We start from the raw sequence: 27367 nt of genomic DNA, 5'->3' as shown, positions 1-27367 counted from the left end.
CTATGTAGCTGTTTAGTGAGATACAACACTTGATCTGAGCTCCAAGGAGCCGAGAATACTACACTGAGAAGAGACACTGAAGTTGTGTGGACCAGCACAGGACTGTCAAGAGACATGGTTTCTAGTCAGGGACCTATGATCACAGGCAAGACAGCTAGGGTAGAAATACCAAGTTTAAATGCCTGAAATTAGACACCTGAGTTTAAGTGTCTCACTCATGTCACTTAAGGCTTGAAAACTTTCAGCCTTCAAGCAGCCTTTGTTTCCCCATTTGTAAAAATGAGGACAGTATTTGGCAACCTCACAGGAGTAGCATGAAGTTTAGTTCATGTTTGCAGAATGCTTTAAATCTATAACACTCTACACAAATGCTTGGGGTGAAAACATTATTTACTAACAGTTACATGCAAGATGTGACAAACACCATATCCAACTGAAAGGAAATTTAAAGGAGAAAATATTACCCAAGTGGGACTCTAGCTAGGATGCCCCACTCTTGTGCAAAAGGTCAGAGGTCCTTTTATTCCCACAAGTAATCAAGACTTCTGTTTTAAGGATCATCTGCAAGACAGCACCTCCTAGAGCATCATGATGAAACATTGGTGGGGCACAGGGTCAATGACTCAGAAAGAGCACCACCAACTGAGGTAAAGCACTACTTCTTGGACCATTCCTAGATGCTTCCCTCCAAGGACTGGCCTGGCCTGAAGATGCTTAGCTTGTGATGTTTGCTGGGATCACAAAACATGATCATATGGCTGCAGACCACACGTACATTTAGACAGAAAAATAAATATGAATGACTAGAAAACAAACACACTCCTTTACCTTCAATGAGAGCTGCTATTTGTTGGCTTTTCTGAGAAGGAAGTTCCCTCACAATATCCAGAGCTGTCAGGCCTCGGTTATCTTTTATATTCACATCAATACCTAGAAGAGAGAAGGCGGACAGTGTGAGACAGCATTTTCAGACTATCTGCAACAAAGCTAATTTCTTGTAACTGAGTCGTCACTTAGATGCTCTTCTGGTCATTTCCTGGGCTGAGTTAAAGAAATTCTTCCTCCAAAGAGACCTAAGACCCAACTACCCAGGGAATACCTCTTCCATGAGTCACTCAGAGGAATGATTCTTCCACCGCTGGCTGATAAGAGAAAAATGCTGCCATCATACACCATTCCCTTATCACATGCTCCCTGTAAAGCCATCTCCAGGCTATTGTGTCAAAATGTCGTTCTCTCACCTGCAGCCAGCAATATTTGTACCACGTCTGTCTTGCCAAACAAAGCAGCCTCGTGCAAAGCACTGCCCTTCTCAGTCTGTAAAAATTAAACAATATACCATGAGCCCAGATTGTGAACAGTAATCCTAAAACATTTTAGGGGGTTATATAAACAGGAAAAAAAGTAATTGCACGCACAGTATGTGGACAAAAGCAACTCACTGCAACCAATACCCATTACTGGGGTCACACTGTGTGAGAAGCTATTCCACGGCATTAAGAATTTGGGGTGAGAGGAAGGTTTAGTTTAACATGGGAGGGCCTGAGAATTATAAACAAAGTAAAAACTCTCCAAAGTTTATTTAGAGTGGGTGTTCTCCCACAGAAGGAAAGACAGATAAGACATACAAGTTTATTTCTGTGCTAACAGGGAAGTCAGAAGTGGTTTGGTGGGAAGAGAGAACAAGTTCTCTCCACTCCTTTTGGGGACACATTTCACTGCTGTATATCTGCCCCAAGCGGGACCCCCCAACACAGCCAAGGACTGAATGGGAGACTGAGCTATTCTCATCCTTAAAGCAGAGTCCTCCAGGACTGAGGTCAAGAGATGCTTGCCCTACCACTACAGTGTCTTTCCTATGGGGAGGACTCCAGCCGCTATCTGACCCCTTTCACTTGCACTAGATTCACACATGGATTGGCAAGATACCTGGTAGTTGCTATCCATGCCGGCATCTAGGAGGACATGGACTACAGCTTTATGTCCGTTCCTAGCTGCCAGGTGCAGGGGTGTGTGTTTCTTAGTGTTGCAGCTTAAAAGATTGGGGTGAGCGTTCAGCAGCATCTTCACGACCTCCAGCCTTCCGTAGAGCGCGGCCAGATCCAGAGGCGTCTCGAACTTGTTATTGCGCATCGTGGGGTCCGTCAGCTCCTCCAGGAGAACCTTCACAACTTCCGTGTGGCCATACTGAGCAGCACAGTGCAGCGCGGTCTCATTGTCGTTATTCTGAAGGGTCATAAACACAGCAGCGCTTCAGAAGATGGAAGAAATGAGCCCTTCTGTGCCTCACTCACAAAACCATTGAAGTTTAAATGTAAAAACAAGACAAACAGCCAGTAGTGGGGATGCAATAAATCCTTTTTAACAAAGAGCCCAGAGCAGTGTTTTGGTCACGTTCCTAATTTATCAGGCACAGGTAACCTTCATAAACTGACCAACCCACCTAACAAAAGCCTGTAGAAAGCCTCAAAACACTCATCAACAGACCTTTGTGTTCTGAGCTATGGGAAGCAATTGCGGTACACAGATATACACTGCTTTCAAAGCACTGAACACAAAAGCAAGAGGCCATATTAAAAATTAGAGGACTGCCAAGTTTCTATGGGTTGTCATTTACTTTGCAAGCTCTTGCAGGCAAGGTCCTGTCTTATCTATGAAGCATACAACACTCTTGGGCACCATAACAATAAGTAAATGCAAAATGTAATAAGCCAACCACAGTATGGATTCCATCTACAGTAACTTAATTGCCATTGTTTAAAATTTAAACTTCAATTGTTTCTAGAATCCAGTCATTTCTCCTATGACTGAGGTTTTGATTCTTTATAGCAGCCATTCCGCTTTTACAATTCTGAAACTTGTAAGCAGACCATTTTAGAAAGAGTGTGCAGTATGTTTAAATTATTGCATGCAAACACGTGAATTTAGTGAGCAGCACAGCTAGATCACGGTGCCAATCAGACCTTCCCAGGCAAGGCCCTCAATTCAGCAGTGGGGAAGTGTCTAAGCCACAAGTGAATGCCTCTACAGTGAAAGCCTGATCCAATTAATACATGCAGCATCTGTCAAGTTAAAAAAAAATTAAAAAAAATCAGCAGTGCAGAGTAACTATAGGCAAGCAATCCAAAAGATTTTTCATTTTCAGGTGCAAAATATGTGTGAACACCTTCCCTGGATTTAAGCCAGTCTGCTTCCAACTCAAAAGCTCCATTAAAAATTTCTAATTTTACTACTGTGTATAATATACACAGAGGTATTTCTGTTTAAGAACATTCAAGTACTTACTAGTGTCTGCTTTGACCCAAAAACTTTTATTACAAACTTGTGCTTTCTCTGCTGCTTTCATAGCAGTTCTAACTGTGGCACAAAATTGTAATTTTAACTACACTTCCCTTTTTAAAAATGGATAGCTATCTGTCTAGCTAGATTTCATTGCATATGAATTTCATTACAAAATGTTTCCATTTTGCTTTTTTTGTGAATTGTGTTTTGTGGATTACGATTTGCAGAGGAATGTCTCAATATTTTGCACCATTTGCCATTGAAATAAACTGAACTGGTCGGGATCTACACGTGCTTTAATCATACTAATGTGTTAAATCACAATCTAGAGATTACAAAACTCATGCATGCAAACTCCCATTGGTTTTTATCTGGTATTTGACTGCATCATTTTTCAGCCACGTGAAATGCATAAGGAAAGTAGGGAGCTGTGGAGACAGCCTCTACAGTCATGACTCACTTATAAAAACAAACAGAACAAGGAAGTGAGAAGCCTCAACAGCCACATGCAGAAATAAGCAACATTTAGAAGAGAAATGTGTGGGAGATGCTGGGTCTCACTATTAGAGTACAAGTTTTACAGAGTCTAACAGCACAAGCTAAGCAGCCATAAAGAAAAAGTGAGCACAGGGGAGCCAGATCAGTGAATGCAAAGTGAAGAGGACATAAGGTACACGTAAGGAAGGGGAAGAGACTGAATTGCTAACAGAATACCTAGCACCTCTTATCTGTACATCTCAAAGCATTTACCATGGTTGGTAAGTAGCATTAGCCTCATTTTACAGATGGTGAAAACAGCAGTGCATAGGTGACATGCTCCAGGTCACACAGCAATTCCATGTCCGAGCCAGGACTCAAACCCAGAAGTCCTGGGGGCAAGTTACATGTCCTATCCACTGGACCATATAAAAGGGCCTGTCACTTCTAGTTTACTATTTGGAATCCAACCCATCTCAGTAATAACTGAATAACTTCTCCATGACAGTGAAATGAGTTTAGTGGGTCTCAGAAGGCAAGTGCACACATCACACAAACATTAAGTAATCTTCCCAATCTCTGCAGAACAGTGCGGAGACTGTTATGCTCACTCCTAGAGCGGATTTCTCCCAGCAGGCGCAATGGTGGGACAGTGTGTGCTGAAAACTCTCATTGCCAGAGACAGCATGAGCACAGAAAATTTCCACCATTAGGGCTGCCAGCCTAAAACCTGTCACCCGCACAAAATTCACACCCCTCAAATAGATCCACACAGCACACCGTGCATACAGAAGTGCATGCCTGTTGAAGGAGTGTTTCAGAGATAGCATTAAATAATTTTCTAATAAGTATTCCATAGGTTCTCTACCTTCAGATGGCAATCAGATCCAAAGAGGCGGAGGTCGCAACTCCCTTTCCTTATGGAGAGATGGGAGGAGGTTCTGAAACTATGGATGGGACCCCAAAGCTTTTTCCTTTTCTAACATGGGGTCACAGGATGAAACAGACTGTACTAACAGTATCTAAACCAAGTCTTTCTCCACCATTGAATGAGAGCCAGAAGCACCTATGAACTCAGTTGGATAGATGCTCATTGTCTCAGCAGCAGACATGGGTCTCCACTCCTACTAGTAGAAATGGGGGGTCACTATCCAGGTTTTCCATTATACATGCACTCACTTGGACTTTTGAGCCTAGGTTGTAGAGCACATATTACCCAGCATTGCAATTACCCTGAAATCACTTCCGTTATGTTAATAATGGAAGGTTATCTAGGGTAAACACACACACAGCAACCAACACCAAACATACAAATCAGAAACCCACAAATGCACTGTGAGCAGCAGAGAAATGGACAAGAACTGGGAAAGCTATGAACACCCAACAGCCAAGGCAAGCACTGGAGCTATTCCGGGGAGAGGACACTCACCTCCATCCCCAAAATCACCACCCCAAACGAGGCTGGGGAATGACAGAAGGGCAGACCCCCAGGTTACTCTGTGGTGGGAGAGAAAACTCCTTCCCAGGAGCCAGAGACAGTGAGACTTCACGTTTCAGACTTACTAGTCAAAGACAGATAAGAACAATGGAGTCCTTAAGTAGGATCCAGGGACAGCACTCCTGTAGCAATCCCACCACCGCCCCTCTTCACAGCAGTTGCAAATGGGGAGTTGGGAAGCAGAAGAGGGGGAAAGCCTCAGCTTACGCATCAGCCTCTGGACCTAGTAGGTGTCCGGTAAATTTTTCCAACACTGGTAACTACATACCTACCTACCATACTCCTTACCAGACCTGAATCCTATGCCTTTCACATACACAACACTTTGCATTGGAGCATTCAATGCTAGCATTTCAACACACCTTCCAATGATTTTCTGAGTTCCCTCTCCTAACACATTATGTTGGGCTTTGTTGCTTTGTGCATTTCTAAGAAAAGCGCTCTCAGCCTACAAAACCCTGTGAAAACCCTCCATGCTCCTAGTACTTCACGCACTCACTGAAATAAATTCTGAAACACACAGCTGTCCCTCTAGCTGTGATTGCAGTCCCTGGCATCCCAAGATGAAAGAAGAAACACTTGTTGAGCAACACCCAGGCTACTTCTCCACTAAGCAGCGTGCCATAACATTCTGATATAACAGGGTAGGGAAGTAGCCAGAAGCTGCGGAATCAGTTACAGCATCACCATTCCACATAAGAGTCCACACGCCCCGTGCACTCCCACATAGAACTCCCATTAATGCTAATAGGAACTCCATGCAGGAAACAGGACTGAACGGATTCTCCCATTCCTGTAGGTGCCCAACACTGCCAAACACAAACGTTTCAGAAAAAGGATCCCCAATTGTCTGACAATCTATTGGGTGGGTTCACTGTCCAGTTTGATTTTCAGACTCCAGGTGGCATGCTTCCACTTTTATCAGCGGCCCATGCAGATTTTATAGCACACATTAAATCCCATCTCCATTATTTATTTGTTTCCAGAGACCAATTAAAAAGACACAGGTAACTTGTGTGGCATAGCTTATTTTTCCTTTAACTGCAGGACTGCTAGCTTTTCTACTCTGGTTTTGGTTAACTGGTCAGTTTCTTCACAGGAGTTAGCCAAATTAAAGGAAGCAACACATTACAAAAACAAAGATAGCACTCCCTCATCATCTCCCTAACTTAATTATGCCACTCGTTATATATAACTTCCTCAGCTCTGGAATAGCCTATAATCAGGTCACCTACAGCATACGTTGCAGGGACCATCTGCTCACCAAGGCTTCTGGGAAGGAAGAGGCATGGTAAGGGTTGATATGAGTTGGTTTGGATTTAATCTTTGGTTGGTTATTTCTGGCTTTGGCGTAGGGGAAAAGCAGCTGGCATTTGTAGTTATTCCTATACAAATGATGAGTTTGCTAATTGTCAGGGTGCCTAGAGCTTGAGCATAGGCATCTTTTTTTAAACATGTCAGAAGCACCCAAGTCTTATTTTTGAAAGGGACAGAGGCTCCTAAGTCACACTGACTTCCAATGACGCTTAGGCCCCTAGATCCTTTACTCACTTCTGAAAGTGAGCTTAGGTGCTTTTGAAAATGTTATCCTAAATAAAATGCAGTTCTCTTTTTAACGTATGGGCAGTGCACCAGGAGCCCAAGGAAAGTCTTTTAAAAATACCCTTTATGAAAACAAACAAGTCCACAAGAAAGATATGACTAACTTAACATCTCTAGAGGTAGTTTAGCTCAGTAGCACTTTATTGCAGTACTTCATTCACAAGAAACTCTGACAAACTCCCATATTATTTTACAAAGCTCCTTTTAACACCTTAAATTCCCCTATTCTTAGTATGTGTCACAGAAGTCACAGAAGAGACTTGTTGCTGTAAAATTCCACCTTTTAAAAAAATGGAGAAAATGTGATCTTCAGTTAAACATTTTTAATCAAAAAGAGGTATGCACTGGAGTTTATTTCCTGTAACAGATATCTGCTAATACAATCACCCTACTTCCCATTAGCTGGCAAGCCCAAGAACTCTGCCTGTGTAGGGTACTGCAGATCAAGCACAGTTGAACTTTTAAGTAAACTTTGAAGAGCTAAACTCTGCCATGGCTGGCTGGCTCCAGAAGAGTAGTCCGGAAGCCATCCTGGTGTGATAGCTGGAAACAGAAGCATCTCATGATAAATCAGCGGGCTATTATATCATCACTTGCCTGAAGCCTGGCTATAAATAAAACTCAATTAAACACGGCAGGTGTCTGAGCAAAACACTATCTATCCATCCACTGGCAGACAGAACAAATGACCTTAGAAACTTTTTCATCTGCTTCAGTGCATGATAAGTTCTTATTTTTGTGCCCTTTTTTGGATCAAGAATTGCTGAAAACAGAGAGAAAAACCAACAGGCAAAAACACAGGGACAGAAGACTAGGGATAAAGAGCCAGACAAAACACAAGGACTCAACACCAAAACGAGAGACTGATGCAACAAGCAAAACGGGAGGTCTTAGGCGGTACAGACATTATTGCCCCCTGCCACCAAAAGCATTAGCTATCCATTTAGAAAACAAGTAGAATGTTGTCACTACAAAGAAGATTTGTCATTCACTCTGAAAACCCCATGAAGAAGATGCAGCCATCTTTAAGCAGGAAAACAAACAAACAAACCATGCTTTCAATTTCTGCTCAGTAACAATAATTTGAGCGTGTGAAACAAAATCTGAAGCATTTTAATTAAATTGTTACCTTTTGGAAGTCATCCAACCAAATTAAGCAAATTGACCATCACCATGAATCTTATACGTTTAAGTATTGAAGGAGCCCAAGAAAGTAGGGAAGAGATTTCCCTAAATCTCTCTAGAACTGGCTTAAAAAGAAACCCACAAATAAATGGTTGCATTTTACTGTTCCTCAAGTGGCTGGAAACCGAGCAGGCATCATCAGCCAACTGGATGACAATGCACCTGGATGCATGAGAGTGCAGCTTGGAGTAATGATGCAGTGAAATCCTGACAGCGAAGTACACACCTTGGCATTGATATAGGGGTCAAAAGGGCCGTACTTTTTGAGTTCTTTGATCTCAAGAGTATTCTACAAAAAGGAGAGGAAAAAAGAAAAATGTGACAATGAAATGGGTGAGATACAGCAACAAAGCAATGGGTGACTCTGAAAGAGTGGGGATGACAACACAGCATCTCATTCCAGTCGTAAACCGTTAACCACACCGGTCATTCCAGCTGGTAGATTGCATAATTTGAACCACTGTGCACATCATTTACAAATCTTTAAAATATAAAATGTGCAGGCTATTTAATGGACTTCATTCATTTATAAAGTTTCCCACTAGAGACCAAACATTAATGAAACATTACCTTGAACAATTACACTCAACTCCATCTTCTGCATAGGCTTCTTCCATACCTGTCCTACTCTAACCTCAGACAACAGACCCACTAAGACTTACATGATCACTTGGTTGACTCCATCACAGATTGATTGTAAACAGATTTAAGAAGCATACTAAACTGTTTACAACCAATTTATTTAAACAGAACAGATTGGCTGCCTGCAGCTGTACTGCGGGTCACTACTAGGCCTGGAGCTGAAACGTGATTGACAAACATAACAATCAAAGACATTTTAAATGTGCACACTTAACTATCCTTACTTAACTGAGGAGTGGTAATAATTAGCACTGACAGCAGTTTTCATCTTCATGGTGCTTTACAAACTACTAATTCAGCCTTAGAATGGCCTTGTGAGGCAAGAAACTCCATTTTACATACGAGGAACAGAGAATTTAAGCATCTTGTGCAAAGTGTCACAGGGAGTATGTGTCAGAGCCAAGTTTAGAACTCCAGAATTCCTGAGTTCCAGTCCTTTCCCCAACCACTAGGGAACACCCCATAACAGGGGAGGTTTATTGATAGTCTGACTGGTACTAAAGAACACATTTGCCTCCCAGTCTGCAAATAGGAAGACATTACTTAATAACAGACTGCTTCCTTATCCAAATGCTTAAATACAGGGCAAAAATCATAGAATAATAAAATCATAGGACTGGAAGGGAGCTCGTGAGGTCTTCTAGTCCAGTCCCCTGCACTCAAAGCAGGACTAAGTATTGTGTTTTTATCCAGCAGCCACCTGTCTGAATGAGTGGACATGCATTTCACACGTGCTCTTATTTGTGTCAGAGATGCATGGAGAAGACACTGACAGGCTTTCATGGGAAAGCTACACAGGGAAGTTAGCACTCCAAGATGAGAAGACAGCACAGAATAACAGATTGATACAAGCGAAGCCAACCTGCATCCCACTCAAAGACCAGGGTGCAGAAAAAAAGGAGGCTGTATTACTTGATCTTCTCATCCAATTGAGAGGATTGCTCTTTAGGATCAAGTTATAGTTCTCTATTTGGGGTAGAGGCAGGCCATATGCTTTAAAAAACCCACACAATTAGTCAAGTGGGCACAAGTGCTAAAAAATCAGAGCAGCTAGGAGTGTGGGGCCAAACAAAGACTTAAAGCTGCTTTGATTAGTTCCCAACAGAAAAAGCCAATATAGCCTTTAACAGTACTAGCATCTTCATTTAATCATCCAGCAACTGGAGAGGAAATAAATAGCCACTGTTTGTTTTGAAAACCCAGTAGGAGAGCAGAAGATCACTTCCCAGACACTCTGTGGTTGATCAGCTGCTCACTTTCACACCCCAACCACTCTAGATTTGATTATTTAACCCATCAGAATTAGAGCACCACACCAAGAAACAGTGTTTCCAACAATCAAACCCATCCATTTCCAAATTGCTCAGCACCTTATGTCATGCAGCTCACATATTCCTTTCCACCCTAGGAGTACAAATCTGCTGGTACATTAGAGACCAATAGGAGGAGGAAGATATTCAGACCTGTTCATTCACTTTAGTGTGGGAGGGTCCCTGATGGATGAGAAGTTTTACTATCTCTGCGTCTCCTTTCCAGGCTGCCAAGTGAAGAGGATAACAACCTTTGCAGTCTGCCACATTGGTTAGCGCATCGTTCCTCAGCAGAACTTCCACCACATCCCTGGAAAATAAGGATGGCTATGAGTCTCCAAGATACTCAGTCGCAACAGAACTGAAAAGGATACGGTTTAGCAGTCTGCACCCAAAAAGTTTAGGCTGCTCAAAAATAGTGGTTTGCAAACACAACACACAAAACCACACACAAAAAACCACCCCAAATCTGAACAATAATCATTTCTTTTTATCAAAATGAAAGTTTTGTGGATTTAAAAACTCCCAGAAGGTGTTGCCCAAGAATTATAGACATGTAGGGCTGCAAGGGACCTCAAGAGGTCATTAGTCCATCCCCCTGTGCTGATTAAATATACCTAGACCATCCCTGACAGGTGTTTGTCTAACCTGTTTTTAAAATCGTCTAACGATGGAGATTCTATAATCTCCCCAGGTAACCTGTTCCAGTGCATAACTATCCTTAAATGTTAGAACGTTTTCCTAATACCTAGGATTTACGTTAAATCTCCCTTGCTGCAAATTAAGCCAATCGTTTCTTGTCCTATCCTCCGTGGACATGGAGAACAACTGATCAACATCCTCTTTATAACAACTTGTTATCTGAAGACTTGTATCTCCCCTCAGCCTTCTCTTTGCTAGAATAAACATGCCAATTCTTTGAACCTTTCCACATAGGTCATACTTTCTAAACTTCTGATCATTTTGGTCACTCTGGTGGAAACTGTTCTTCAGACATGCCGCACAGCTATGCAATGTGAGTCGCACCAGTGTCAATTTGTTGCATTGGTGTAAGTCACTTCTTTACACCTGCACTGGTGGTGTGTATGACTGAGTCTGTCTCAGTGCAAAAAACCTATTGGAGGCAAGCTCCTAGGGTCATGGTACAAACCAAGCAAAACTGAGGAAAAAAGCGGAGGCAAAAAGTGAGGTTTTTAAGGCTATTTAAGTTTCAGTACATCATCTTGTCACTGTTCACTACTAGCCAAGATTCTACACATGTACTGAAGACTGTAGAAAAACCGCATGTTATTGTATTGTATTTAAGAAAATGTGATCAAGTAATTGGAGACAGCATTGTAACAGATATGCACATCAGGGCAGCGTTAATACACATCCCAGTAGAATCCTACTGGTGTGTCTGTTCCTGGAGAGGTCATCTTCTGGATGAGTTACACAACAAGAAGTGTTCGTCACTTGTGGTTATTAAAGATGAAAGTGTGTTTGAGATAGCCCAAGCATCCTAGCCAAATTTTAAATCTGATTAATTGAATTCTGCAAAAACATGCCCCTACAATTTCACCGCAATATGGTGTTGTTCTCTTCTTGTCCTGAAGGTGGTATCGTATTGCACCAACGCCCTGTTCTATCTCTGAGGCAGCCGCATTATACTTGTGAATAAGGGCATTCTATAGCGCTCTCTCTTTCTCTCTCCCCCCATATTTATTTTTTTATGGATAGTAAAGCATCTGGGCATTCTTTAAGGTAAGAGGCACTATAGTAAAATTGCTTACTTGTGGCCATTCAAAGCAGCATGGTGCAGCGGAGTGTATCCAGTACTGTCAACACAGTTCACATTTGGTCCCCTCCAGATGCTGCAAGATAAAAAACTCAAACAGTAAGTCATGTACCAAATTTAGAGGCAGCCAGCTGGCAAGGAAAGGTTTCTGCAGAGTTCTTACGTTAGGTCTGTTATTTCAAATCAAGCCATAATAATGGACTGGCAGCTGCAATTAACTGCAGCAAGGCAGAGAACAGATATTGCACAATGCTATGTTCAACAAGGGTAACAAATGTCACAAGGCGCAACAGAGTCATTAAGCAGACGCACTACTCAGCATTCCTCCCAAAGATCTGAGTTCTTAAGCCAGAGATTTGCTATTCCCTCACCAATGAATATTCTACAAGGCTTCTCAACAGTACTTTAGTTCATTAAGAAGTTTTAAAGGAACATCAGTGGCAAAAGTCTATCTAAAAATTAACACAAGAACAGGTTCAACACCCCACAACATCAACCCACCACTAATCCTCTCCCTTCTCTGAAGGATTTTCATCAGCTGGGGGTCCCTTTTCTCAATGGTAAAAAACATTAAAGGATATGTAACTGTGAGATCAGTAATGGGATACAGAGCCTTTCATCTCTAGATCACTTATGCAAGTCCACTCTGAGTCAGTGGTGACCAAAAATCATCTCTGTCTGACAGCTGTTAGTGGGTCTGCGTGAAACAAGTAGGTGGTCTCAGAGCAGTTCCAAGAACTACTGTCACAACTGGCCTGCCTTGTTGGCAGACTGAGACCAAGAATTTAATAGGCCATGGAGAATTAATCTTCTCTTACTCCTTAGGCCTGGTCTAACACTGGTGGTGGTGGTGGGGGGGGGGTGTCGATGTAAGATACCCAACTTCAGCTATGGGAATACCGTAGCTGAAGTCGACATATCTTATTCCAACTTACCTCCAGTCCTCACGGCATGGGATCGATGGCCGCGGCTCCCCTGTCGACTCCGCTACCGCCGCTTGCTCCGGTGGAGTTCCAGAGTCGATGGGGAGTGCGTTCGGGGATCGATATATTGCGTCTTAACGAGATGTGATATATCGATCCCCGATAAATCGATCGCTACCCGCCAATACGGCAGGTAGTCTGGATGTACCCTTAGAAGCGGCCCATCTAGAACAGGATTGAAACATACTGACGCAGCCAGGGGAGAGAGCATGTGGGCAGGAAGTGGGCACTAACCTTGCCCATGCCGTAGTAGTTAAAGGAACTCGATCTCTAGGGCTGCCATGTCTGGCAGCTTTCACCAGCACTTGAACCTGCTTTTAAAAAGATGGGATGGATACATTTGAAATCAGACATGCTTCCAAAGAAAGCTGTAGACTTCCATCTCTAAGTGTGCCTTCTTTTATAAGCCCCTTTTTGCTGCACACTGGCCTGTTTTGAAACGGATGCATTCGAAAGTACAGTAGGAGTAATTAAATGAGCTCAGAAAGGTCCCAGCTCCCACAGGTATTTTTGTTTTGCTTTTTAAAGAGAAGCAGGACTGATGCTTAGTTGCCCTCCTCCACTCCACAATTGCACTGTCTTAAAATAAGAGTGAACTGTTGCTGTTTATGAACTAGGGCTGACAATTTCATTTCCTCCACAGCATGTAATCACTATGGCTCATGGTACAATACACAGGCAACCCGAGCAGTCATTAGGTTTTCTAAAATAACAGTCATTACTTGAGGGCCCCTCACCAGAAAAATGCCACACCACAAACACTGTATCAACTCAGCAGAAAGGAACTGGGGTAAAACAGGAAGGGCATCAAACCAATAGGAATCCTATGTAGATCAAGTAGGAACTCAAACTTAAACCCAACTAACTATTTACTTCCCTCTTTCTGACAAACATGTTCAAAAACTTAAGTTGGCCTCTCCAACCACAAAATATGTCACTGAAGTTTGTTCCCACCAAGAGAATCCACATGATCTAGTGGTTGGACTGTTATAAAAAGCTTTTCAGACATAGATAAAGGGCAATAAGGAGTATAGAGAAAAAACGACCAAGGGCACTAGGGGCAAGAAATCTACCTTGTACAAAGAGAATATGGGTCCTCTACTTAAAGGTCATATCCAAATACATCCCTACCCAATACACTGCATAGTCCTCAATATCTACCTCAGAAGAAAGACAAGATGAGCTGATAGGGATAGAATATAAATCCTTCGACTGTATACCTCATTGACGACTGGAAGGCAAGAATATTGTCTTCCCTTTTCGTGGCCCATGCGGTCTTCCCCCTCAGAGTACACTTAGGGACAGTGCATAAGATGATCTGGTCCCCAGAATAAAATTGTTCCTAGAACTGTACAATGCATTCCACCCTTAGAGGGACTGGCTTAGGGGCCTGAAAGTCCAGACTTCTTAGGACCAAATACAGAGAGGAGGTAGAGTGCTCTAGTGCAGTGGTTCTCAATCATGGATACACCAGGAGGATTGCAGCCCCCTAGAGGGGAGAGGGGGTCATGGGACAGGTATAGTGGCATCGCAAGTGCAAGCCAGAATTAGGGGGTGGCAAGCAGGACAACTGCCCAGGGCCCTGCAAAGCTAAATTACGTGTTTCAGCCCTGCCGCCTGGGGCTCAAGCTTCAGACTAGGCTCACAAGTATCACACTGAAATGCAAGTACAATATTTATATTCCAATTTATTTTATAATTATATGGTAAAAATGAGAAAGTCAGCAATTTTTCAGTACTAGTGTGCTGTGACACTTCTGTATTTTTAGGTCTGATTTTGTAAGCAAGAAGTTTTTAACGGAGGTGAACTTGGAGTACACAAGACAAATCAGACTCCTAAAAGGGCTTCAGTAATCTGGAAAGGTTGGGAACCACTGCTCTAGTGGACTAAGTCTGGAGCTGGGAGTCAAGAAGGCATGGGTGATTCATCCCAGATCTGCTGTTAATTCATCGATCTTGAATTTTGCTAAAGTACAAGCAATGAAATTTGCACTATACAAGACCAGTATCAGGGCACTCTACTGTGTAGCATATGTAATCTAGAAGACATGGTGAGATCTACAGGAAGGATTCCGGCCTTTCTTGCCTTTAGTGCACAGATAGTATTTTCACCGGCCCTCACGTAGTACTTCTTCCAGTCCCCCAGTTTCCTGCAGCACAGAACGAATGAAAATGAAATGGTCACTGAATGTGTACAGTACTGCAGATGCTGCTAGCATCACTTGAGAAGCAGGGTTAAAGCCCTGGCTGTTCACTTTTATGACATCTTCGAGTCAGCTCAGAGACAGAATAAACTACAGGCCAGAATCCAGGAAGTGCCCTCCCACTTGCAGCTGCCATGAAGCCTGAGTTGGATTTAGTCAATTCTAGAGCTCTGTGGTTTCCATTTGGCAATGGGCTCATGGAGTGTGGTTACCCAGCCAATTTATTGCTGGATTTACAGTGGCAATTAATGGTTAAAATTACGGCAGAGCAACTTGTTTTTAGTCTGGGCAAGGTTATAAATGTTGTGTCTGCATATCGCCTTTCACAGATTGTGTTAACCCGACCAAAATCAGAGCAAATTTTACTATTTGACATAAGGAAAGGAAATCAGAGGGGTATAGATTCACGCTGTGTACACGCACACACAGCGCCCAATGCCTGCAGTTAACCACCATCAACACTGGGCACCTATGGTATCTTTCATATGAAGATTTCAAATTACTTTATGAAGTGGATAATTTTTATTATCCCCATCTAAAAGATGGGGAAAATGGAAACTGTAAATCAAACGACTTGCCCAAGGTCACAGCAGTATAGGAATAGCATACTTAACCCGGAAGAAAAATCTCAGAGCTCTGAAGCAGCCACACTTCTGATATCGGAGTATAAATCTTTTACAGATGCAGAGACCGCTTTTCTTACTAGGAAAACAGGGAAGAGGGCAAGACTTTGAATGTGGAGATGGAGTATTTCCACCAGGAAGGCTTGGCTTGTTCTCATTATGAGGAAGTTTGGCTGTTGCAAGAGTCTTTATGGTATGATTCTGCTCTTTAAAAAGCAATAAAAGGTGCCTATAGTCTGCAACAAGTGACTTTTTATTCTTACTAATGGAAAGAAATAAGAAACCCAAACGAGCCCACCTTGGTCAAAAAAGGTCAACTCATCCCAAGGCCTAGAATGAAGTAGGGATCAAAAAGAGACTGAGAAACATTTATCTTTAGATGTTGGGATTGTGCCAGAAGTAAATCAGTCTTCTCTTCCCTTTACTCCATCTTCAGCTCCTCATAGTTAAAATTGCCATATAATTCTTAAGCCTTACTAGAAACCAAATCTTTGTGTATTAAGAAAGGATCAGTGCATGGCACTTGACACAAACTAAGATACTGAGATTTTTCTTATCAGATCTAGACACAGTAAAGTGACTACATACTATGGGCTCCAGAGACCAGACTTTGAGAGGACATTGGGATGGGAGTATTTCTTTGTGGAAGACATGCCTTTTCCTCTGAGAGCTGTTTGCAGTATCTGACACAGTTACAGAAGAGGAACAATCTCAGTGACACCTCACACCTTATCTGTCGAAAGAGTGGTATGTCTACACTACAAATTAAAACCTGCAGTGCCAAGTCTCAGAGTCCGGGTCAATTGATTCAGGAGACTCGGGCTGCAGAGCTAAAAATAGCAGTGTAGACATTTGCACTCAGGCTGGAGCCTGGCCTCCAAGACCCACCCCCCTCACCTGCGTTCAGAGCCTGGGGGCTTCAGCCCAAGCAGGAAAGTCTACAGTGATATTTTTAGCCCTGCAGCTCCAACCTTAGCAAACTAAGCTGGGCTCTTAGACTCAGCCCCCCACAGGTTTTTCTTTGCAGCATAGACATACCCACTGACAGAACTGTTGCAAGGAAGACCACCCTTTGACCATACAACTGAGGGAGCTTACGGCGCTGATACTAAGGGGTTAAAGTTAAGCATTACAAAGTCAAGAGTGATTGTCAAGTGGTTGCGGACAGATAGCCGGAGTGGGAAAGGAAGCATGCAGTTGTCATAGGAGGTTCAGATAAAGTTTTAATTAACTGGCAACTGTTAGAGTGCTTAGAAATTTGGTGTAGTTAGAAAACAGAGGCCTTTACAAATGACAGAAGAAAGTTATTACATATTGGGAAAGAGTTACAAGCTACAGAGTAACCTATTGGTCATGTCCATTGATATAAAGAACACACAAACGCACCCATCCAGTAACAAAATCTCTCAAATGGGGATTTGACACCCTCAGAGTCTGAAAGGACTTACCAAGAGGCTTCAAAGTTTCAGAGAGAGATAAAGAGAGAGAACACTTATATGAAGATTTCTCTGTTACAGAGTTCATCCCCATCCAACATTGCTAAACAATTCTTGCCAGGGCTGGCTTTTATCCTTCGATCTGAAAGATGCTTCTGTAGAGTCATTTTCTTTTTAGTAGCCTCTCATGCAATCTGGTAGTGTTCTGAGTAGCAGGACTGGATTATAGCTTTTTTTTTTTTTTTTTTTAATTGCCAGAAAATACACCCCTAGTCCTCCCGGCAAAGGATTAATTCTCCTCTGCAGCAAGTTGACATTTTACAAAAGCACCAAATACCAGCCCTGAAGTAAAGTCCCCTAGGACCTTAACCCTCACATTCGGAAGACCGGAAGGGGATGCAATTTTGATGACAATCCAAAGCTTCTGCATCATGGAAACAGAACCAGTGCAGACTTTGGTGCCAAGCAGTTTGAAAGCCATTGCACTAACAGAGATAAATACTTGGAGTGTACAGTCACTGAGAAGCCCAGAACAACAGAATAGAACAGGTTTGCATTGCTCTGTACTTGTATTCGGTGTCAAAAGGTGGATGATTCTTATATCATATTGGAGATGGTACTGCTCCCATAAGCATTTTGACATTTTTAAGCTCCGACTTTGGGCTCATTAGTACCCAAGTGACATTCATTGTCAAACCCTGTTCAGCCAACACCATCTTTTTAACAGGTTTGTTTTACTGGGGACAGAGGATGAAGAAATGATAGCGTATAACTCCTCCTCATTTCAAGAGGCATTTTAGAACACATACAGCAGTTAAAAAAAATCCGACATTAAAAGCCCATTCATTAAGTTGGTTTTACATGGTGAAGACAGGAAGAACCTATGGGAAATCAGAACAGTGCATACCTGTCTGAGGGGCTCGTTCTCCTTTCATGGAAACAGCTGTACAGTGACTTCTGCCTTCAAATCACTGACCTTTGACTGTGAAAAGGTACAGCAAGATCTGGGCCTGCTTCTCCAAAGAGAAAGCATAACAGCCAACAGCATACGGACAGGAATGAAAGAAGGGGAATAACTGACTGCATGTAGCAGGTCACCTTCAAAGCACTGTCTACCTTTCAGGGGCATCACCCCCATTTTTATAGATGGGGAAAACTGGAAGAGTAGCATTAAAATTAGTTGCCCAAGGAAGTCAGAACTGGGACTAAAATTCATGAAGTCCTACCTCTAATAATACTATGCCCTGCCCTCAGTAAGCCAGCAGAGAGTTGACCAGCGTAGAAGTCGGTACACCCGAGTTCTATTCCTGGCTCTGCTGGGGAGCACTGGGAAAGCTGCTTAAAGCACAATGCCTCAGTTTCCCAATCTGTAAACTGGAGGTAAAAATATTAAGATACTTTGAGATCTACAGTGCACACAGTTATACTCTTACCTATTGAAACGATGATGGAAGGAAACAGTGTCCACTGTATGAAGTGTTACATGCAAACATTGTTATTAAGCTATTTCCCTGATTAAAGAAAAACAAAACAGCATTTGTATAAGTAGAATAATCTGTGCCTCACAGGGTTGAGAGAATCATGCAATACAAGTTTCCAATAATTTTCAGACAGCTAAAAGAGCACAGAAGGTTTGAAGCAGATCTGACTAGCTTTCTGTGAATGGACTGTTTTTTTCCTAGCCTTATTTCAAAAAGTTTTTTAGATTTATAATATTAGTCTTTGTTCTGAAGACGCCAACTTCCCAGCCACAATAATCTGGGTCTCATCTCCCATTTCTTCACATCAGCTAATGAAGAATTTTACATGTTTCTGATATCCATATTTAATGCATTTAAAAAGGCAGAACACTATGGAAATAAGGCAAGTCCTAAAAGTTACAACATCCACCTACTCTTCATACAGATTTTTCTATTCTGCTTCTCTTGCTTCAGCAAGTGCCGTGGGCCCTTGGCCTTTTATAACTTCCCATTGGGGAAAATAACTGAATAAGGCACATTGCTTTAGGACACAATAAACCCCTCATTTATTTTTTTTGAACAAACCCTATTTTGCCCCCCTGCCTCCCCATCTACTTTTCTCTGCCCAGAATAACTAATCAGAAAATCATCCAGGAGTGCTGTGCTCGGATCAAGACAAAAATACTAAACACTACTTTTCAACAGCAAGTAACAGAAGAGTCACCAATAGGTAACCTGGAATCTCATTTATTATTCATATTAAAGGAGCATCTGGAAATCCCAACCAAGATTGGAGTTCCATTGTCCTAGGCACTGTACAGACAGCATAAGGCAGTTCTCCTGCCTTGAAGAATTTACGTTATAAATATTTGAGACAAAGGTGCTAGAAGTAGAATTATCCCTACTTTACAGGTGGGGAACTGAGGAATAGCATGAGTAAGTGACTCACTCAAGGTCACAGAGGATGCCTAGCAGCTGGCAATTAAACCCATATGTTCTGAAACCTCATTCAGTGCCTCAACTACAACTCAAGTCATGAGATAATAGTTGTTAGAGTTGGAGACTTACTAGCTCACCACCCATTGTTCTCAAAGTGCAGAATACAGAGTTAATATACAGAATTAAATATTACTTCCTCAAGACACTAGATCTTAGCTATTCTATTGCAAGACCATCCTCACCTTTTTTGTATTTGCCATACATACACAGGCACGGAACATGAACACAACGTATCTCAGCAAATGCCTGGCACTTTTACAGTGATTTATATTTTCAAAGCATGCTATAAACGTTTCTTAACAATGCTCTAAGGTAGGTCATTATGCCTATTTTACAGATAGGAAATCTTGGAAAATAAACATATGGCAAACTGGGAGTACAACCTCTGACTCCAAGTCCTGTGCTTTAACTGAGAGACAATGCTGTCAAAGGGACAGACATCTTAAACAGAAGGAGTCCATGTTCTCTTCTGTACCTTTTGGGAGGGGGGGGAGGGGGGAGGGGAAGAAGAGAGGATTATTGGAAAATATTTTTCCAGCAACCTAACAGAGTTCAAACAGACAAATTATTATAAAGCTTGGCTTTAGCGTTTTACAACTGAAGTGCCTTATCAATTATGAAAACAAATTCCAACATACTATATAAGATGTGTGTGGCCATTTAATCCAAAGCATAATTATATAATGCATTGCAGAGAGTACAGGCATTTTAAATGCACGCATTAAGTGTCACTTAACATTCCAATCTTGTACGGGAAGCATTTGGTGCGTATAATGTTCTCCCACTAACATTCGTGCCTTAATTTTACCAGAAGAAAAACATCCAATAACTCATTTATTTAGCATTTCAAACATCACAATATTGCCAAGCATTTTACAAAGTAGGATAGCTGGCAGCTAACAGGGACCCAATATGGGAGACCTTTGTCAAAAAGTCATGTTATTTTGATGGTGGACTATTGTTTAGATCAAAAATCTCTTCTTCCTTCTTGTGGGATGCAAGAGGCTATAGAGCCAACTTGCTGTGTTTGAATGGGTGTGGAAGGGTGATACAGGAAGTTGACCACAGAGGATGCAGTGGAGGAATGCGTAAAGTGATCTACATTTATGCTGTACATGTCCAGAACATAAGCTCAGGACTTTTTAAAAATAAATAAAGAAATAAATACACACACACACACTAGCAGCAGATCTGGAAGCTACCAAGGACCTCTGAGGGGCCATCCCCAACCAGCTGTTTTGATTTAAGAAGTACACAATTAAAGGAAGCAGGAGCTAGATCACAGAGCATTCCCAAAATTGTCAGGAATGCTTTCTGAAGCCTTAGGTATTCCAGGCACTAAGCTCTCTGGCTCAGCATCAGCATTTACCCCGTATGAGAACAAACGAGAAAGGACAGGTTTCGGAGTTCAGTCAGATGACAAGGGGCGGAAGAAAGACTATAGCAGCCTTAGATCTACTTCCAGTCACTACCTGCAAGCACCCATTCTCCCAAGTCACAAAATGTGACCTGAAAGGACACTGAGAATGCGATGCCACTTCTACTCTCTCATGCCAGCTGAGGATCCAGGCAGCTATCAGATGTGCTCTATGCTACCTACTGGTTGACTTCTTGCTATTTGGGGCCCGAGACCCCAAATTTCTTGTCCTAGTCCTCCCACAGTGAAAGCACTATCACTTTCTGAGGCTCAGATATTGGAGATTGAACTTCATCTCAAAGCTGGCCACACAATACATGTTGCTCCCTGAAAAGGGTGGATGTAGGAATGTATCTTCAATAGTATCCACCAATTGATACCCTAAATTCAGCATTCACAGCATCAGTCCAAGGGGGAAAAAACAAAACCATCCAGTGACAAGACCTATTAGGATGCAGGAAGGAGCAATATATCTGGCAGATAGAAAAGCAGCACCTTTACTCTATGTCCTGCATGGTGAGATCCTGGCAGATGGCAATTCATGGCAGCTGCACGTACAAATGGGACAGAGACAATTTGTGACTGCACAAATACGGAATACCTCATCAACATCGCCAACAATCCTATCCAGGTGGTATCTCTGTCATCCACTCTGCCACTGGAAGCAAATAACTAAACTTAGACTTGGATATCTAACATTGCTGTGTCTAAGCCATACAAAACCAGTTGTTCCTGGAATCAAGTTGCCCACAGTGATATATGCAAGTTTGCAGTTGCACAGATTTGAGGAAGTGGCAGAACACGCTGATTATTGCAATCAACATGCAGAATAATAGTTTTATATTATCAGTGCTCAATTACTTACATAGTGCTTCCCCCCACCCCAAGGGCTTCAGAGCTCTTCATATGCTATGAAAACACGCACTACTGAAATGCAGCCACTTCTGGTTGGAGGGCAGCAGACAGGTGCTCAACTAGCACATAGCACAGGAACGGGAGAGAGGAAAGTTGGCAGTACCTATAATGAAAACCACATTGGGATCTTTAACATCTGTGCTGAGCACATAGTTAAAGTGCTATGTAAAAGAGAGAGAGTCAACTGCAAGAAGAGACAAACTGACCGTCCTAGGATTTAAACGCATGGTTCTAGGAAATCTGGATATTTCAACTTGATAGTTAAGCCACCCCCTCCAGTTGGTACTCATTGAGCAGTGATTAGTGGTCACCGGACAAACATTCAAAATTAATATAGGTGCACACACTAAATGTATAGGTATTTACTAACTGCAGTATTTGAACAGTACATACATAATATTGAGTGAGGTCTTTCCAAAATGTATGAACAAAGTGTGTCCCACATACTGGAGGAGAGGGGGGTACTGAACTAAAACTTTACCCATGGGGAACATACAAGTGATTTCTGTGGGGTCTAGATTTCTACCCAGTCAGCACTTCCTGTATTCATCAGATGAAGTTTAAACTTCACGGCTCCGAATTTAAATGGTGCGTATCAGTCTGGGCAAAGCAGGACCGGTTAATCTGAGGAGAAACTAATCCACACACAGGAGACCGCAGAACAGCAACAAGAAATAAATGGACCCGAAGAGCAGGCCATAACAATCAGATTGCACCCTTTCTCCCCACACCAGAAAGGTATGCCCAACCTGGTGGGAGTGCCTGGGTATGGGCAGGCATTCACAGAGACAGTGCAAGGAGTATCTGACTGGTATTCTCAGCTAAAGCCAGCAGGTGAAGACATGCTGGAAGTGCTTTCCCCTACTTTAATTGCATTCAGCTATTTTCAGGAAATTCCTTTCAAGTGCAGGGAAAGGAGAAAGATTTACTAGTGCACATAATCTTTTCCAAAAGCACCTTGGTAAACAGAAATCTTGAAAACTAAGCAATGGTAGCCTGTTTAAAAAAAAAAAAAAAAACACCACACACCACTCTTACATTGCTAAGTGGTTTCCTTGAACAGGTATTGTCCTCACCAAAAGGAGGATCCTTGATTTATGAACAACAAGGATGGAAAGAGTTTGTTCATTTAATAGAGACATCTTTTTAACAAGCAGCTTTCTACTGCATTACTGTTTTTGGTACTCAGGAAGTGTTTCCCCTCACCCTGCCTTAGAAAGCTGTACCTACTGACAAAAGCCTTTAAGTGGGCAGTTTTGTAGATTTGTTAGCTTCTGATGGGTAGTTCTGGGACACTCAATGCAGGTTTCCATACAATCCATACCTGAACTACCCAGTAGTATTTAATAACCCTGCTTCCAATGGACCGATTTGTTTTGATATAGTTTAGAATTAGGGTTCTACTGAAGAAATGCCCATCATGGCCAAGCAATCAGACCCATCAGCAGAATGCTTCACAGGACAAGCAGATCCTCTCCAGGCAATCTGAGAGACGCCTTTAATTCCTCTGGGGATAAGACTTCAACACCACCATCAGGCCTCCAGGTTCAGGCAACTCCTTTAGACACAATCCTAGTGTTTTCCTGCAAGTCTTTTATGTTGGGCTGACCCGAGAGAGTTTTAACTCAAAACGGAGAGACAATTATGGCTCTAGGAAACAGAGGCCTGAATTCTGACGGCAGCTGCCTCTCGGGGGAGTTTGGGAGAAGCAAGCAGTAAAGTTTAACATCAGCAAGTCTTAATTCCACATCAGCTATCTTTAAAGCAAATAACTATTTGAGACTTCCTGGCAGCCAAACTTGGGAGAAGAACTGTTAAATATAGGAGGAAAAAAGGCAAAAATTCTATTTGCATATTAAACAGGAAAACCCAGCGATATTTAAGAAAAACACCTCAGAGCATTAGAGCAAGTGACCCAGTTCAACTCCTTCTGAGAAAGGAAACCAGAATGGATGAAAAGAGAAATCTGAGAGTAGCTTTATGCTGTTACTATAACCAGGAAAAATTTGGGGTGAGCTCGTACAGAAAAAAAAAAACACAATTTTTTTTTTTAATCTAAGATGTCAATACGGAGAATTATTTCTTTCTTTTTAAAAATCAAGCCAAAAGAAACAGGTTTTGCATAAATGAAAGTGAGTTTGTTTCCGAGCCAAGTTGTCACCCAGCCCAGTTTCCACCACTGAGGCAAAACTTCCCTTTTAAGAGGCACCGATTCTCTCCTCGAGGAGTGGTGCGGGATATGTAGTCTGACAAACCACACAGAAGCAAATCAGCACTGAATTTGAAAATTAAGATTTGAGGCATGCGGATGGACACTTACTGAATTACTCAAGGAGAAGCCAGGCTGTTAATGCTCAGTTCTGAACACTGCTGGGCAATGAGCAATCACACTGAGAAAATTCAGGGATTCTGGGAGCGATTTGGTTCCTTTCTTCAGAGACCGTTTCAATCTGTAGCCCGACCAAGAAAGCGATTCTGCTCCGGTTTAATCACAAACCGCCCTCCAAGTGTTGTGCATATTTTAAACGTGCACATCGTAGTTAAGGAGATTCAAACCCTTGCAGATGGAATTAAAAGCATTTACTCCTGGAATTTTCCTCCTGTGCATGCCCTTTTTGCTCGGAGACAAAAAGTGATCAACTCCTAAACCTCCTACCTTCACATTAAATTCCAGTACATACAAAGCCCTGAGACATGTCTGACCCCCTGCAAGAAATCCATCCAGTGACTTTTTTCCAGAGTATAAAGAGGAGGGAGAGATGTGTTATGACTTGTTCCGTTGGGGAATTTCAAGAGTTCCATTTTATCCTTCCTCAGCATTTAAGCCAGTCAAAAGGCTAAAATATGGCTTATAGTTTTAACCAACCCTCCGTTTCTCATTTAAGATACACATTTACTCCATCATTCTCACTCGTGGAGTGATTTACTTACAATGCTCCAGTGTCACAATATATCACTCTCAGTCAGCTTAAAGAACTTAATCCTATTGCACTTTAAGCGCAAGACACAGAATGGAAAGGAAACATTTGCATCTCCTACAAGGCAGGCACATGGGGCTGGTTTTAAGCAAAAGCAAGACAAGCACCTGTCTGGGGCTCCTCCATCCCTGGCAATAGATGGGACAACCCCGCTACCAGATTCCTTCACCCCTCTGCTCCAGCATCAGTACTGAAAGCGGAGGGAACTCATTGCTCTATCCTGAAATCTAAGGGCCCACTCTTATTTGAGGGTCCATAAATTGCAAGGCCAATGCTGTATTTAGGCCTTGCCTACATGGGAGATTTATTTTGCCCTACCTTTAGTTTGTGCAAATTTAAAAGAGACCCAAGTCCACACAATGCAGTTCTTAAAACACATTAACTGGCCACCTAATACTGATCTATAATCTACTTCGAAAGTGGATTTAGATAATTGGCAGTTGAATTAGTGTGGACTAATGTTCATGAGGACATATCTCTAGCTTCGCATTAACTTGGCAGTGCTCCAGTAGCCATCCCACACTAGTTTGCATTATATCAGTACCAGACTGTGTTTACCTGTGCGCCCTCCACCACTCTGAGTTGTAATGCCCAATATGACCTCCCTGTTTAAATGCTGGTGCAAAGCCAGGATTGGTCCATTTGCTGTACAGAAACTATCATACAAGACATTCAAAGGGAACAAAAGCCAACACACCAGATGCAGTACCAGACAAAGTTGTCTGGCACAAGAGCATACCACACCACGAGTACCCAAGTATCCGATAGAGAGAGGAAGTCCCCCCATAGTACAGAGTATAGGGAAAGCAGGGGACTAAAGAAGATCCAGAGAGCTGAAATAAAGGTGTAGATATGCAGCATGTCCTAAACCAGCCAACGAGCAATTCTGGCAGCCTCAAGAAGAAATTCCATCAAAGACGATTACCCAAGAAAGCCCTGCATGAACCTGGTACTGAGGGTGGTTTCACCCAGCTGGACCATAACTAACAAGCAGTAACCAGGGGCAAGAGGTGATCTTCTCAAGGGCCTACATTATTAATAGCTTTATGCACTAGTAGACATGAAACTGATCTTTGGCTCACTGGCAGGCAATTCAGCTATTTGTATTACAGTGACCACAACTGGTCCCACTGTGAAAAGACATAGCAAGACAATCCCTGCCCCAAAGACCTTCCAATCTCCAGGTCTATTTTCCCTTACAGAGCACTAGCTCTGGACCAAGAAAGCTGACTGACCTATACAGGCTGCAACTACCTGCGTATCCAACACTTACACAGCTCAAGCAACTATAGCAAGAGGGTAACTAACGTGCTTTAGAAAAGCCAACATTTTAACAAATGCAGCAATACGACATAACCAATCTTGCAGTAGTTGAACAATTTTGGCCCCTTGCTTTACAACACTGAGGAGTTTAAAGTACACCAGAATCACTTCCTCCACTATTGAAACACAGCCACCTCTGGACTGGAGCTCTTCAACAGCCTACAGCAAGTCTGCACAACAAATTAGAGCAGCAAAATTGTATCTAACTGAGGCATCAGCAAACAAGCTACAAGACCACAAAAGGTAGTGACCCATTATAAAATTTACTTTTCCTCAGCCTCCCGCCCCTACTCAATCTCAGACAAGGTTTCTGAGGATTATGCAGCCTGGGCCACTGGTTTGAGAAATCTGACAATCACATGCTTAGCCACCAAGACTGCAGGTTTCTGCTACAAGTGAACAAAATAAATAGGCTTTTTTTCTTCTAGATCCGCCAGCCCCAAGTTAAGTCCCCATTATGGAAAGGACAGCCTTGCTTTTATCAATGGCCCCTTGGCAGTAGAAATGCATTTCTCTCAACTTCATATGTGGGGGGTGGGGTGAGAGAGGGGAGGAGTCTGCTTTTACCTAGAGCATTACGTAACAGAAGAGACAGCAAAGGATGGGGTCATTTGTGCACATTAGGCTACATCAAAGAACAGCTCTGAGCAGAAGGCAAAATAAAAAGCCATAGGAAAACATCAGGCCTGCTTTGAGTGCACACGTGGCTTTTTATTCCTAAAACCATTACAGCCACTCACTCAGCAACCCGCTCACATTATTGGAGCATTTCCAGCTGATTAGACACAACGAAGCAGCTGAGTTCACACACTTCATGGGCGCTACACACTAATGTAGATTGCAGGGGGGATGGAAGGACACAAGCGCCACATCTAAACAGAGCTTCTCCAGGAAAGTGCAATAGATTCAAATCTCAGTGCAGATAAGGCCAAATGGTCAGCACTCAGCGACTGGTGCTGTACAGGGGCGTGCAACCTACTGGAGCCCTGCAATCACAGAGGAAAAGTCTGTGGAGCCAAATACCCTATTAAGGATTTCCATATGAATTTGCCTCCTCCGAGCAGCACCCTCTCCAAGCTGCCCCACAAAGCAGCATGCTGGCAGGGCAGGGGTAGTGAGAGAAAGGGAAGATAGCAGTTTTTAAATGGGGTTGCTTGTTGATGTTCCAGTCACAGGTCCTTGGATCCCACACTCCTTCAGCTCGCCAGTAGACGTATGTCTGGAGACTTCAACCCTTAGAACACTGCCAATTAAAG

At 42.5% G+C, this 27367-nt stretch overlaps 1 protein-coding gene across 1 annotated transcript in view; it reads right to left on the bottom strand.

The window, feature by feature from the left end:
- ANKS1A (ankyrin repeat and sterile alpha motif domain containing 1A) overlaps positions 1-27367 on the bottom strand; it is a 153594-nt gene that overhangs the window by 93845 nt on the left and 32382 nt on the right. The window contains exons 2-7 of the mRNA XM_029913340.1: positions 11769-11849; positions 10150-10306; positions 8271-8333; positions 1930-2226; positions 1242-1317; positions 829-930 (exon numbers count right to left, since the gene is read on the bottom strand). Of these exons, the coding sequence (XP_029769200.1) occupies positions 829-930; positions 1242-1317; positions 1930-2226; positions 8271-8333; positions 10150-10306; positions 11769-11849 (776 nt within the window). The remainder of the gene's footprint in view (positions 1-828; positions 931-1241; positions 1318-1929; positions 2227-8270; positions 8334-10149; positions 10307-11768; positions 11850-27367) is intronic.

Source organism: Terrapene carolina, unplaced genomic scaffold (genome assembly GCF_002925995.2).
Source record: "Terrapene carolina triunguis isolate 2854851 unplaced genomic scaffold, T_m_triunguis-2.0 Scaffold604, whole genome shotgun sequence".
In the NCBI taxonomy this organism is placed as follows: Eukaryota; Metazoa; Chordata; order Testudines; family Emydidae; genus Terrapene; species Terrapene triunguis.
The sequence above is the reverse complement of the archived record's forward strand: the minus strand, read 5'-3'. Positions and strand labels throughout refer to the sequence as shown.